The 15,412-nt window shown below is 46.7% G+C and overlaps 1 protein-coding gene across 7 annotated transcripts in view; it reads right to left on the bottom strand.

Annotated features, from left to right (window-relative positions):
* LOC551167 (multidrug resistance protein homolog 49) overlaps window positions 1-15,412 on the bottom strand; it is a 55,824-nt gene that overhangs the window by 2,236 nt on the left and 38,176 nt on the right. For 4 of the 7 annotated variants that reach the window (XM_623561.6, XM_016918087.2, XM_006568981.3 and 1 more), the window contains 13 exons: window positions 13,793-13,862; window positions 13,253-13,334; window positions 12,483-12,676; window positions 11,948-12,196; window positions 10,029-10,442; window positions 9,235-9,658; window positions 8,057-8,260; window positions 6,573-6,924; window positions 6,167-6,394; window positions 5,097-6,046; window positions 4,178-4,579; window positions 3,826-3,972; window positions 1-976 (listed from right to left, as the gene is read on the bottom strand). The exon at window positions 1-976 is cut by the window's left edge and continues 2,236 nt beyond it. In XM_623561.6, coding sequence (XP_623564.3) covers window positions 773-976; window positions 3,826-3,972; window positions 4,178-4,579; window positions 5,097-6,046; window positions 6,167-6,394; window positions 6,573-6,924; window positions 8,057-8,260; window positions 9,235-9,658; window positions 10,029-10,442; window positions 11,948-12,196; window positions 12,483-12,676; window positions 13,253-13,334; window positions 13,793-13,862 — 3,920 coding nt within the window. In that variant the 3' untranslated portion in view covers window positions 1-772. The remainder of the gene's footprint in view (window positions 977-3,825; window positions 3,973-4,177; window positions 4,580-5,096; window positions 6,047-6,166; window positions 6,395-6,572; window positions 6,925-8,056; window positions 8,261-9,234; window positions 9,659-10,028; window positions 10,443-11,947; window positions 12,197-12,482; window positions 12,677-13,252; window positions 13,335-13,792; window positions 13,863-15,412) is intronic. The other 3 variants (XM_006568983.3, XM_016918088.2, XM_006568982.3) reach the window with 1 other exon arrangement.

Genomic DNA, 15,412 nt, shown 5'->3' with positions numbered 1-15,412 from the left:
GAGATCCATCGCGTCGTATTTGAATCGTGGCATAGGTTGAACGTGCAAGAATCTTCTTCGTATCGATTCGGATTATCGCGGGAAAAAAAAGAGAAAAGAAACAAAACGAAGAACCAATCTTTCGTTAGGGATGATCACAGCGAAGAGAATAATCCGACAATAATTCGGATTTTTGTCAGTTTCCGGTATTTCGAGGCATCGCTCATCGATTGGATCGCGCGGTTGTTCTTATTAGATTGTTTTACACCCGCCACGGAGAATAGCAAGCACCGTGCGAAACAGGAAAGAAACTCGACGTCCAAGATACGGAACGAAGGACAGAATATCGATGAGATCTGTTAATAATTCGAATCCGTTGCGAAAGATCTTTCTCCTCCTCTCTCCTTTCGAGTTGCTCGTCTCGAGAGAGGGAGAGGAGGAAGAGAGAAACGAAGAGATACACGGTTAAAATAAAACTGAGTGAGAAACTCTATCGTTGAAACGAACGTCTATGATAAAATTGGACAAGGGTGGGATCAGCAATTGGGACGATGAAGGGAGCATATCCATCCGTCGGTGTGAAAATATAATAATACGAAAGCTCCGTCACGAGTACTCTCCTCTCCTCGGGCGCTCTCGATCGACGAGTCAGGGGAAATATCGTCTACTCCGCTTGTCTCCGGAGAGAGTTAATCCTAGCTTCTTGGGGAGGGACGCCGCTTTCTTTCGACCGTCGGCCCGAGAGGGGAGCGTCGACGAGGGGGAGGACGCTGCTCGGTTTCGACGCTCTCCTCTACTCCATCGCGGCCTCTTGGAGTGCGTGCAGATGGGCGTAGAGGCCATCCGCAGCGATCAAGTCGTCGTGGGTGCCCATCTCCGCGACGGTTCCCTTCTCCAGGACGCAGATCACGTCGGCGTTTCTTATCGTCGCCAACCGATGAGCTATGGTGATGCAGGTCCTGCCTTCCATCGCTTTGTCCAGGGCAGCTTGCACCACCTGTAAATATATATGTATATATATACTTTTTCTTTTTCTATTTACTATTTTATTTGCACGTGAATAAAATGTGTCGAGGGATGAACGGACGCGTTACGATGAACAAGAGCGATAGGCGCGAAAAGGAGAGGGGAATCGACACGATCCCGGGCGTTAAACAAGCAAGCAAGGGTATAATGGGAGTCTATTTTGGCGCGGCACAACAAAGAGGAAAACACGATTGGCCGTAAGCAGCCGCGAAACAATAATTGCCGTGAAATTCGTTGGAGAGCCGCTTTTCCGTCCGCGGGAACAACAATCGAACATCCTCTCCCTGCCTGCCCGCGCGGTATTTCCGATTGTTGCCATAGATAATACTATTCCGTTGTTGCCGATTTCGAGGGGGATCGCCGCCAGCCTAGAATAATCGATCTTTCTCTCGCCGGGAAAATTAAGCAATCGAACCGAGATAATCGGCTAGGCGGGAAGAGAAGAGGCTTTCCGTTCCGTCGAAACGTCGATAGTGGAAAATAGGAGGACGGAGGAGAAGAGGGGCGAGAAAGTAAGATGGATCGTGATAGCACTCGGGCGTGACAATTCCATTTTCGCGCTTTTTCTCTTCTTTCTCTTTATTATTATCGCTGCTCCGTTCAGATAAGTCGATGGAATTGTGCATCGGCGAAATTCCGTGTTTTGATTTCTCTTCTCAGGTCGATTTTTCGAATATGTATATACATATTTGTTGTTTCATCGTTCAAAGCAATGTGCGAGATTCTCGCCCTACAAATATTTTTTTCATCTAATGGTATTCTCTTACAATTTTTTTTTTAAGAAATCAATCGCTTTCGTTTTCTTTCGAGATTCCATGAGAAATTTCGCGTTGTACTTTAAAAAGATTAGGAAACGAGGCGTTTACATTTTTCAAAAATTGCCCGACAGAGAAAAGAATCATTCACATTTTTTGAACAGAACGATATCATTTACTTTATCGAAGATACGAGTTTTAAACGCGCGAATAGGTAATGTAGAACGCGAGAAAAGCGGATATAATTACGCTATGACGAGGCGTAGGAATAACCGTTTCGTTAACAGCGAATTCTCGCAAATACATGAATTTTAATTTCGTTAAATTAACGCGTAAAGGTGTCGGTCCTGTTACACGCGGTGCAAAGAGATAGAAATTTGTACAGGTATCCTTTCCTTTTCTTCCTTTTTCTTTTTTCTTTTTCAACTGCTTCGGTTCACGCGTTTTTTACTCGCGTATTGTTCATTAAAATCCATCAGGATCCATTAATATTCATCAGCTCGCGTACTCGCAACACTACGAGTTACTTGGTTAATTTACATTACCGAACCTGCGCGCTCTTATTCAACGTTCGCGGGAACAAAATATTTTGAAGCAACTTTGACGGCAGAGACGCCAGTTGCTCGGCGAAAATAAACGAGAACCGACGTAAAATTTCGCGTGTAAAGTATCGATGTAAAACTCGATTATTTATGCAAAACGTTAAATCCATCCGCGATAATACTCGTGCACGACGATGATATTGCGTGTAATGATATTTACGAGTTAAGAGGCAAGACACGATTCTTAGGCAAGTATTTGCTAAGAATCAATTAACTCGTCTCGATCGGGGCATAAATTAAACTTTAATCGAGGAAGCATCTCCGAAAGAAGTTTTTCCTTCGACTCGAAAGAGAAATAAGTCTCGAGGAAGTCTTGGCTCGAGAATTCTCGAATCTCTATGGTTCGAAAAGACGATCGATATACGAAATATTTCGTCGTGTAAACAAAACAATTTCAATTTTTGTTGAAAACTACGCTATTCAAGTGTACCGTAGTGAAAGACACATGATAAAGGAATACGAAATTGCGTGCGGCTTTTGTGAAATTATTTTCGAGAATAGCATGTATTATAAATTATATTGTTTTCTCTGCTTTAACGAAGTATACGGTCTCGTTTTCCTTTCTTTCTCTTTTACTTTTTCGAATTTCTTCCCTGCACGAATTCGTTTCAATTTTATTTTCTTTATAAACGTAATGCACGAACGAGCACGAACAAATATTTTATGTAAGAAAAGAAACAGCATTGAAAGTAAATAATAACGAAGTAGAATTACAAACGTTACACTACGGACGTGTATATCTTCATCGTACAAAAACGTTTTAAAAAAAAAAGTTCCTGATTATCGATTCGTCAAAATATCGTTTAAAAGTCTGTATATATTAAAAGTCGAGTAAAAATGACTGTTGCTTTCACTATTTTTTTTTTCTTCATTCCAAGTCATTGTCGTAACAAAAAAGTTACCCATAAATTACTGAAAATAAAAATACCTCACAATTACCCTAAACGATAAACTTCAAACACATGGAATACACAATGAAATTAATTTCCAATCCTCGTACGATATCTTAATAGACATTTAATTCAACAACGATGTCATCCTCGTGGCATATACCGCGTGAAACGTTGTAAAGAATGATCAGGAGAGGAGGGAGGAGGAACAGCCTCGCCCAAAGTTACGAGGCTGTTAATTGGCGACGAGCGGATGGAACAATGGGGATGAGAAACGCGAGAATCCTTTTGTCCGCGCGAGAATTCCTACCGCTTCTTCGACCCCTCGGGAGGAGGACGGTTGGTCATTTTTTTCGCCGCCTTTTCCACTTGTGCCCGCCGTTAAAAAGCTCCGCCGCGTATTATATTACTGAATGCCGCGCTATCCACTTCAACCCGTTTTCACGACCCATTTTCTCTGCTTGCCCGCGGTCTTTCCCCTCCTCACTCTCTCTCATTCTCTCGCATTCGACCCGCAAGGAAATACTTTTCGAAGACGAACACGCATGGGAGAAAGAAAGACGTGTCCCTTACCTTCTCGCTCTGAGTATCAAGAGCGGACGTGGCCTCGTCCAGTAGCAGGACTCGTGGATTCCTGACCAAAGCGCGCGCAATCGCGATACGTTGCTTCTGTCCTCCTGACAGCTGCGTGCCTTTAGAACCTAACCTAGTATCGTATCCCTGTAACAAAGGATGAAACGTGGGATAAATTCGTGCGGATGAGATGGTTTTACGTAACTTTTCACTTTACAACTCTTAAATAATTATTCAAGATAATAAATTGCATACGTGGAAATGTTATAAAAGTAATTAAGTGAAGTTTTTCGTTTGAAGAAAAAAAGAACGGAGAAGATGGCACGATAATAAAAGAATTATCCCTACTCACTAGTGGTAGAGAGCTGACGAAGCTGTGGATATTGGACTTCTTGGCGGCCTCTATAATCTCGTCCATCGGCACCAGGCGGAAATTGTCGCCGTAGGCGATGTTCTCCGCGATGGTCCGGTCGAAGAGGACCGGCTCCTGGCCGACGACGCCCAGCTGCGATCTCAAATTGCGCAACGAGACCGAGGAGATGTCGCGCCTGTCCATCGTCACGGTCCCGGAAATCGGGTCGTAGAGTCGTTGCAACAATTGGATGCAGGTCGATTTGCCGCATCCGCTCTGGCCAACCAGAGCGACCATCTGGCCCGGCTTCACGATCAAATTCAACCCCTGCAGAATTTGCATCTCGGGCCTCGTCGGGTAATGGAACTCGACCTTGGAGAATTGTATCAACCCGTCCGCCTTCTGCAATTTATTTATCGGGGTATTTTTATCGATTAGTCATCGCCCGACCCGTCCAATTAACCAAGGAACGGAAGAAAATTGATTCGAGCGAGCGCATAATAGGGTATTTGCTCGTGGAACGAGTTACACGTGACTCGCGTTCGCGAGTGGTGGCGCGAGACTCTGGAAACGTCGTTTATACGTACATCGCTTCATTAAACGGATTGGAATTCTGGAGGGATAGTCCCGAAACCTCGATCAAACAGAGCTCCTCTCGTTTCGGGCGTAATTAACGCTCGTAGCCGGAGGCATCGCTGTCAGTATGTCATAAATTCCACGCTTTGCTAAACAGTCGTCGATGAAACCTACTAGTCGAAACTAGGGGGGGAGGTTGGCCAGCTTTGCCAACGGTCTCGCCCCTATACTTTGATTATCGATACGTTTCGCGAGCTATATAATTGTTAGAAACGTTTCTACGATTTCTTACTTGCTATCCGCGCGCTCTTTTGCGACGTAAATCTCTAACGCGTGAACTCACCCAATCGAGATCTTTGTCCTCGGAATCGGGCGGCGAGGCGATCTCCGGGACTCTGTCCAACAGCTTGAATATCCTCCCCGCCGAGATCTTGGCGGTGTTGAAATTGGGCGCAAAGGCGAGCGCCTGGCCCAACATCCAAGAGCCGAAGATCAACGCCTCCGACACTTTGATCACGTCCTGATAATTCAACCCCTCGGTGGCAACCAAAGCGCCGCCGTAGTAAAGGCTCAAAGCGTAACCGAAGAACGGCGTGGTCTGACCACACGAGAATACCAATCCTCTCAACCTCTGTCTGATCCTGGTCGCTTCGGCCACGTGGTCCAGCTCCGAGCAGTAGCGCTGCAGGAACGCCTCCTCTTTGCCGAGGCTGGCCACCGTACGGATGTTGGAGATCGCCTCTATGGCGATCCTGGTCGCCGCCTCCATCTTCTTCTTCTCCTGCAACCCCTGCCCGCTCATCACCCTCGCCTCGAAGAACACCGCGCCCAACACGAGGGGTATCGAGACGACCGAGACCAGGGTCATCTTCCAAGTGTAATACATGGACAGGCCGATCCCCAGGACCAAGGTGGACAGGGCTTGGAGAATGGCGCCAACCCGTGTCCCGGTCGCGCCCTGCACTGCCCCCGCGTCCGACGAGAGTCGGGCGCAGAGGGCGCCCACGCTGTTCGTGTCCTCGTCGTACCAGCCCATCTCCTGCTTCAGCATCGCGGCGAACGTTATCTTCCTGATCCTCGTGGTCATTCGCACCCCCGCCAACCCGAACATGTACATCTGCAGGAAGGTGCCGAGGCCGGTCACCACTCCGACAACCAGGAACAGAATGGAGAAGTTGACGGTTTCGCGGCGCACTTCCTCGTCGTCTTGAAGACCCAGCACGTAGTAAACCTCGCCGAAGAGGACGGCGAACGCTGGGAACGAGGCGCCCACCATCGCCGCCGCCAGACACCCTGTCGAACGTAATTTTTTCTTTTTTCTTTCTCTTTTTTCTCATTCACCCCAACCCTCCCCTTTCTCTTTTTCGAGCGATAAAATCGCGTTTCGCGAATTCACAGCGACGTGATCGTTACCGATGATATTGTACGGCCATTCCGGTTTATTGAGCCCGAATATCCTCATCATGGGCGCGTCGTACGGTTTCTCGTGCTCCTCCAATTGATTGGCCGAGGTCTCGGACGCGCCGGCCAACGACAATCGATGGGAGTGCATCGACAGAGTGGAGAATTGTCTCTTCAACGGCGGCTTCTGTTTCGGTATAGCTGCGGTCACCGTCTTTGCGGCCGAGGCCGTCGCTTTCGCTGAAAATTCGACCGAACGTTTGCCTTTTGAAAGCAGAGATGCAAAAAGGGACAAAACTTAACTTTTTTCCTTTCTTTATCTTTTTTTTTAATTCCCTTCGATTCTAGCTTCGATTTCAGAGAGAGTACCTCTTTAATACACTCCAAGCGTACACTACGAGCTTGGTACAAAAATTACCTCTGGCGGTGGCGCTGGCGTCGGCGGACACCAATCCGTAATAATGCTTGCCGAGGGCGAGCAACTCCTCGTGGGTGCCCTGCTCCACCACCTGGCCGTCCTTTATGAACACTATCCTATCGGCGTTGGTGATCGTGGACAGCCTGTGAGTGACGACGATCGTCGTCCTCCCCTTCGAGGCCGCGTCCAAAGCCCTCTGCACCGTTGCTTCGCTGTGAAGATCCAACGCGGAAGTAGCCTCGTCCAGTAGAAGTATGGCCGGTCGTCTGACCAGGGCACGAGCTATCGCGATCCTCTGCTTCTGCCCGCCCGACATCTGCGACCCCCTCTCTCCCACGGGGCTGTCGTACGCCTGGAAACGGAAACTCTCCATCAAACGGGGATCGAACAACCCCATCCCTTTATTATAGAAAGTTAATCCTCTCCCTCGCGTTAATTACGAGATTTTAATTAGAGAATGGGGCGGGGGAGAGGATCGAGGGGGGAATTTAATGGGAATCGAAGGAGCGCGATTTTCGGCCACGGTCACGTTTCCGCCGATAATTATTGGGGGGAGGCAGGCGGGTGTCCGCGACCCATTTGCCCGTTCGATTACCGTGCTCGTAGGAACAGGCCATCGCTGCGGTTTCAAACAACGATTATTTCATTAACGGAAGTACGACGTGACGCGGCCACACATAGCGCGCCGCGTTGAGATTTAATAAATTTACGAGGCGCGCCACTCTGCCACCGCCGTATAATATCGTTCGAGCTTCTCGCGATTCGATGAAATCTTGGAATAATGCGATTTTTCTCGACGTTACGAATTTTACGCCGAGTTTCTATGATAATAAAAGAACCCAACTTTCAATATCTTTAATTCACGTTGTTTCGTCCTTGCATCAACGTGATGCGTATATATATAAACGAGAAACGATACTCTTCTCCCTTTTTTATCGGATAAAATTTCCCGCGCACGATCGCGGCGCGCCGATCCGTAAAATAAACTGCACGGCGGCCTCCCATAAACTGGAAAATGTCCGGTCCACTTGTTCCCGCGGATCGTTACGCGTCCTAAACGCGTCACGCGGCGGATGAAGGGCAAACACGCGTCGCGGCGACCGCGATGGGAGGGCGTCGAGTTCGGCCAGCGATAATTCGGTAATAAACGCCTAATCGGGTTGACGCTGGCCGTAATCTGGAATACTGTTATTTGCCCCGGCCACGGGGTTTAAACGGGTGTTTTATCGTCTGTTTGCACGCGTGTTCCGTCCCTCGCACCTGAGACTATTGTTAACGCGTTGCGCGACCAGCTGGATATCCAACATCCCGCGGTCAACACTGTGTATTACACGCGATCGAATCGAACCTCCCTCTGAACGGATTATCCGCCGATCATCGGTTGAAGATGAAAATTCCAATTCGATTTCAATCAGTTGAAGGCCAAGCATCGATGGAATCGAAATCGGGAAGAAGAAGAAGAATTGGAAGGAGAAGCCACTCACCTCGGGCAGTTTGCTGATGAAGTCGTGGGCGTTCGCTTCCTTCGCCGCTTTGATCATCTCTTCCTCGGTGATGCTGTCATTTCCGTACCGGATATTCTCCCGTATCGTGGTGTCAAAGAGCACCGGCTCCTGCCCGACCACGCCTATGTGCGAGCGGAGCCACTGCACGTTCAGCTTCGACACGTCCACGCCGTCCAGCAGAACCTGTCCCGACAAACGGAATCCCACTTAGAATTCTCCTTCTCGACGGACGAATTCCGCGAGGGAAGGAAAGGGAGGAGGAAGGGGACGAGTCGGTTCGTCCAGCGTTTCGTGTCGAGAATTAGGCGTACGTTAAGCGAAAGAAGTTGAAGAATTTGGAATCGAAAGAGGGGAAAGGGGTCGAAATCAAATATACGTCAAATATACGGCGTGATATTTTCAACGGAGGAGAAGGAAACTGCGGAATGGATGCGGAAAACCGTAAAACTTTTACTACTTGGAAAACTGTTGGTGCGCCGCCACTGTTTTCCACCCCGCGTGGAAACGCTTCAAACTTGTTCCGTAAAATTCCTATTGGCCCGCGCACGTTCGCGAATACAAATGTAACAATGGAATATTCACGACTGGCATATATATCGTTAACGTTGCGAGCGCAATAAATAAATTCCACTCTCTAGAATTTAAGCCTACGAATTTCACTTACGAAAGTGTATTCCTTTGCTACTCCTAAAATTTTCCCAAAGGAAGTTCGCGAACGAACGAACTCGTAAGCGGTGAGAATCGATGCGAGATACGAGGAAAATTATATGGCATTGGAAAGATTTCGAAAAATTGCGGTTAAATGAGTGATTTCGACACAACTGATTTCTGAAAAGGGGGGACCTGCGCGCGTTCTTGCGTTTTAATAAATTTACTCTCTTCCTCGCCTGAAGATAAACAAATTGGAAACGCGAGATTTCGCGGAATGGAAAATTCATAATGAACGCGAGATTATTCCGGAGATTAAATTGCGCGATTTAATACAAGAATTATCGTTATTATCGTTTAATTATGATAGCGGGCTCGTTATAATTTTTCGAATCAACAACAGGCCCTCATTTAAAAGCAACGTAACAATAACAATTCCAACGATTTATAAATTCATCGTGTCGCGGCAACATTTATCCGATTATAATTTTGTTTCTTTCTTAGCTCACCTGTCCCTTGTGAGGATCGTAGAGACGTTGGATCAATTGAAGGCAGGTGGACTTGCCGCAGCCGGATCCTCCGACGAGGGCCACGGTCTCGCCCCGATTGATGGTCAGATTCAAGCCTTGCAGCACCTTCACGTCCTTTCTGGCCGGATACTGGAAGTGCACGTTCTTGAACTCGATCTCGCCGTTCACGGCAGGAAGCTTCTGCCCCTCCTTGCTCAAACTGTCGATCGTGGGCACGCGATCGAGCACCTGGAAAATGGCCGCGGCCGAGCCCCGCGCCACGGCGAACGCCTCCAGATGGGGGGACGTGAGGCCCATGTTCTGGGCGCCTGCCAACACGCCGAAGAACACGATCACCAGCACCGCGGGCGTGTACTCCTTCACCTCCTTCGGCCTGTCCTCCAATATCAATTGGACGCCGTACCTGGGAACCATGGAACCGCGTCAACGATACATCGATAAAAGGTAAACAATTGCTAATGGAAATGAAGGAAGAAAGAAGGGGAGAGAAGAATTTCCCCGAGAGGAGAGAGGATCGTTTTATATCGAATTAAAGTATCCAAGGTAGAACAAAAGGAAACGGCCTCGCGCGATGTTTCCCTTTTAAAGCAAACAACTTTTACTCGTGACACAATGCGGGAATTATACTCCCCCTGACCCGTTTCCGCCCCACTCGTGCCTGTTTACCCGTCTCAAAGACGTTTGTCCCGGAAATGCTCGCTTTCATCCCCTCCTCTCTCCCTACTCGGATGAGAAAAAGCGTTGCAACATATATTTCTGGCCTGCAAACTTACCAAAACGCGATGGCGTAACTGATGTATATGATGAACCACATAACTCCGCCACCAACGCCCGACCACATACCGCGCTTGATCCCGGTCTTTTCCGCGGGGATCAACTTCTCCGCGTATCTGTTCACCTCCTTCTGCTCGCCGTTGAACGCGATCACGGTCCTGATGGCGCCCAACACCTCCTCGGCCACGCTCCCCGCCTGCCCGTAAGCGGTCAACTCCTGGGCCGTCAAGGAGCTCTGAACTTTGGCGACCACGGCGGTCGCGATCACGATGATCGGCGCGCAACTCAGCACGACCAGGGTCAGCTTCCATCCGTAGACGAACGATATGATGATGGAGGAAATGAAGGAGACCATCAGATAAGTGAACACGCCCAGCTTCTCCCCTATGCCGTCCTTCATCTTGTCCAAATCCCTGAAACGCGAGCAGAGAGCGTGGAGGATCGAGGAAAATTCGAGTCGGCCAAAATTTTGAGAAGACAAGGCGAGTAATTAGAAAACGTATATGCACGCTCTGTATCTCTATCCTATCCTATCGGAAGCGAGTCCACGACGATTTCAACGACGACGAAAATAACAGCGGGCAACCATTCAGCGGATTAATTAAACTTCGCACTCTTATCTTGCATGTCACCTTCGAAAAAACTCGAGATCTCCCCTATCGTCTACGAGTGTACCTATTTATCTGGAATTTAATTATAAGAGTAGAGTAGTCGTACAGTATCGATCATTCGGGATTTAAAATTAGAATAATCTATTTGGGACGCCGCGCTTTTCGGCGTAACAGTGTAAAGTTCGTAAATGTCAAGGTGAGCCGTCCTCGTCGTTGTTGTCGTCGTCGTTGCATGCATCTAACTTTGTTCTATCTTCTCGCGTGTCGTGAGACGTCGCGCCCTCTCTTTCTATATATATATATCTCTCTCTCTCTACGAAATCCGGTAAAATCGTTCTGGCGCCACGTTACGACACTTCCGGGTGCAATTAGCGTACAATAATACACGCGCTGGTGGGTGCCGTGAGATCGATAAATTTGTTAGAACAACGTTTTCCGAGCGATAAGACGATTATTTGACGTGCGATTATTATTTAACTCGCGAGATACAAAAAACTATCAACGACTGCATTCGATCTTTGCACGCGACGAATACGATACAATTTTGAGAAAAATTGAAAAGGATTCCCTTGTTTGTAGACGGTTGAAAAAAAAAATATAATTGTCGTTGTGGATCGTGAAAAGTATGTATACATTTCTAACGCCAGATGAGTGTATTCTCGTACAGGCGACATTTATCGCCTGCGTGATAATCAAAGATAGCGTGACTCACGTCGATCTGTAACGCGTCTGTCTTAAACGGCGGCGGCGGCAATGAGAGGAGAGAAAAATGTAAAAGATACGCGTCGAAATTTCCCATTCGAGATTCCAACGATTCCGAGTGTCGCAATTGTATTACTTGCGCCATTGTTGTTCGAACATTCTCGCCTCGAAATAAATAAAATTGCGCAACGCAATGTGATTTCGTCGCCGCGCCGTGATGATTTAATTGGCCCCTGTTATTGATCCATCCTTGACTTTTCGATAATTACGCGAGACGGGTCCGCAACGCGTCCGCAAACAGAGAGAGAGAGAGAGAGATTGTATCGGGGCAAAGGATTTCGAGTTTCGCGAGCGGCCACCTGTTGATGAGCAGAACTCTCTCGTTTCCTGAACTTTGCTCCACCATCTACCCTGTCGCGTTTACATTCGTCCTCGAGATCGAATCCACCATGGTTTCCGTTGTGACAAAATACCGCGTCGTCTCTGAGATTGTTAACAAGATTGTTTTCGCTGTGGCGTAAAAAATCGACTAGAATTCGTTCGAATATATTGTTTTGATTGAATTTCGAACGTTCGGGATAAATAAAGAAGGGAGGAATACTCACTCGGTGATCCTGCTGGCGAAGTTGGTGGACGTGTTGATGTCGTACCACGTCATGTCCTGTCTGAGGACAGAGCGGAGGAACATCTTGCGTACCCGAACGATTTGTCTGGATGCAGCTACGTTCAACAAATCGACCGTGAACACGGCAAACACGAATTGGAACGTGGACAACGCTGCGGATGAAACGCCGAACGCGACCGAGTCGTCGTAAAGCGCCTCCATCCTCTCCTTGTACGTCGAATTAGATCCTCTGCAATGGGAATATTGATATCGATATCGTGATACCTCTCGGGAAAATTGAGGCAGATTAGAGTTCTCACTCGTCGCTCTTCGTTCCAAATTACAATATGATATATATTTATACCGAGGGAAGAAATTACGAAACTCGGTCTAAACTGAACCAGACGCGATTCTATTTTCCTCTTTACGCGTGACGCGTCGCGGGAAAAGGCGAGCGCGATTCGCGCTAAAAATACAAGAATTTAGGTAGGCGGTTAGGTATATAGGCAGGCGCGTCTGGACACGCCAAGACTTACAAGACCTTTCCTCCACCGAACCACTTCATTATTAGGGTCGGCGTGCTCGTGTGATTCTTCATGTTTCGATCCACCAGCAACGTGGTGAACTCGCCGTATTGTATCGTCGAGATGGGGATGCACAGGCCTGTCAGGGTTCCCATGATCAGGCCGCCGAAGATCAGCATCAGCTCCCCGCATGTTGCAAATCGAAACTGCGAACAGAATCCGTCAGGTTCAACTTTTCCTCGTCGACATTGAAAGGAAAGAGGGAGGTGAAAAAGGGGATAGAGGGGGGGATTTTAATTAATCTCGCCGCGCGTTCGACGCTTATGCTAATTTTCCGAATGATGGGGTTGTTTCTCGGGGAATTGGCCAGATTCCGCCGGGTAATTTGTCGCGAAACTAGTCGAAAATTTCAGAAACATATTCTCGGGTGATTTAGCGGCGAGCAACTTGTGCCTTTCCGGCAGATTTAACCCCGGGCAAAATTAATGCTGGCCTAACGGTGATTAATGGGGGGGAGATCCGGCTGGTTCTAAACAAAAACAAGCCCGATCGATCGCGACAGAATCGCGCTCGTTAAATTTGTCAAAGACAAAGGGGAGTGTCCGTGGGGTGGCCGCCCCCCCTCTTTCATCCCCCGAGAGATGGATTTCGTCGTTTCGCTCGAAACTGGCCGACCGATATATCAACCGCGTCTCGATTGTTTAACAAATGTTGTCGACGACATCTGCTTTTTCCTTTTTCCTTTTTTTTTTTTTTTTTTTTCGTTTATCTGGAACACTTACGAGTTTGAAGTAAGGCACTGGCGGTAGGGATGGCTCCGAAGGCGACTTCTCCTCCTCCTTCGTTTGTGGTGGCACAAATTCACTGTGAACACAAACAACCACCCCTTTTAACGTACATCTTCGATCCCACGTGCGATTGTTGCGTCGATCGTGGTTTGCTCGATCGAGGCGAAAACACGAAACAACGATGGATTGTGCGATTCGTTCCAAGAGTAGTTCCGGATGCGAATTGGAAAGCGATTCGATTGAAAGCTCGCTTGATTAGGAACGCGTTTAACGTCGTTTTCAAGTTTTCTTTTTTTTTTCTTTTGCATTTTTCTTCCAATCCAGAAATACTCTTGCGTTCACAATTTTTATTAGGAAATGTTTATGAATAAATTTATACGATTGATTCCAGTCTCTATATACGGGCGAGCAGAATTTCTCCCGTAATTATTCCCATATAATAATTTCTACAATCATTGGGAGGAGGAATTCCGTGTTATGTATATCTTTTTTATATTTAACAAAAATATCGTTCATCTGTGTGAGAAATCGTACATTGGTTTCCCATTCTCTTGTAGCATATACTCAGTTTCCTCTTTATCCTTCTCCGCGTCTTGGAGCGTGTCTGAAATGAAATATAAAAGGTACCGTACACAGGTATATCGTACAACATATTGTTTTCATGTATGCATCGCCAATGAAATCTTAAACATAAACGTTCGCCTCTTTTACGTGAATAACATTAATCAAATCGAACGAAATATCCCCAAATTTGAAATTACTTTGAAATTTCGATCGAAAGTGCATCGAAATTTTAAGAGAAACTTGGAAGATATTAACTTTCGATCGTTGAAAGCGCTTTAAAATACTCGTCTATCCTTATTCGAGATATCGAATCGTTTATCCGAAACCTGATTAAAATTTTGAATCTCAGAATAATAATTTCCGATCAATAAATGAACGATCGTTAGAAGCGCGGGAGCGAAAAATACTTGGAAATATTTTTTCGCTCCAATACGACTTCCGGTTGCCGAGATATCGTCGTGCAAAGAGAAAGGTAATTTTTCATCTCATTTTATCCATCTCTCTACCCGTCCTCGTCGCTCCTCGTCACCGACCTATCCCAAACCACGAACAAGTGTCAGAAGCGACTTCACCAGAATCGTGGGATCATTCATAAAATACATAAATTTTAGTGCATTGTCTTTAACGCGCTATGGATATTTTCAGTCTTTTCAGTATCTTGGCAACCGATATCGGCATAAAGCAAAAAGAGACTCCGATGACTTTTCTTTCTTTTCCAAATATATCATTTCGACGATGAAAATTGCGCGCTTCGAACGATATATTTTATAAAACAAAATTTGCGATGTTGAAGCGTGTAATTTAATATATACACGTTTCGTGCCGCGAATACATTTTCTGTTCGTGTTCAGTATTTGAATTATTATTTGTTTCTTCATAAAAGTCCGATCATTTGTTTCTCATTGTTATCGATTGTTTCAAGAGATTGTTCAACCTTGGCTGGATTATTAAACACGCGTGTTTAGATACAAACATATATTTAAAAAAAAAATCATGAACGAATCGTTTGCCTTTCAACGCGCGTTTCTTCGACGATAACGTCCTCTCCCTCCTCTCACTTCTTTCGGAATGAATCGAGCGAGGAAAAATGTTGAAGCGCTGCGCACGTTCATAGGAATCGTTTCCTACGGGAAACGAGTGGATGCGCGTTTCGTAAAACAATGCGCGCCAACGTCTAAAATACAAATGGAACTTTCGCTTAGGAAGAGACTAACGGCTTCTCCGGCTTCGGTTCGGTTGAAACGAGCGTGACAAACGATCCGGCGACTCCCAGGAAATGGCCCCATTAAATTCGGCCCGAGAGCCTTTATCCTCTCCCATGTAATAACATTGGCCCAAAGATAATAACTCTCTTGTCTCCGTTTCAAAAAATACACATCGGGAAAATGTTTCCTCGAGCGTTCCTCTCCGGGAGGCAAAATAAATGGAAATGGATTTGGAGTTTGAGAAACTCGAATTCGAAACTTTCTGCTCTCTCGAAACTCTCGAAACTTAAAATGCTTGTTTTTCCTTCTTCTCCTCTTCCTCCTTCTTCTCAATTCGATCGTACAAGAAACGATCCTCTTTTGGGACGAAAATATCGTAAATCAT

This window comes from Apis mellifera, linkage group LG2, assembly GCF_003254395.2.
Source record: "Apis mellifera strain DH4 linkage group LG2, Amel_HAv3.1, whole genome shotgun sequence".
NCBI classification, from domain to species: Eukaryota; Metazoa; Arthropoda; class Insecta; order Hymenoptera; family Apidae; genus Apis; species Apis mellifera.
The sequence above is the reverse complement of the archived record's forward strand: the minus strand, read 5'-3'. Positions and strand labels throughout refer to the sequence as shown.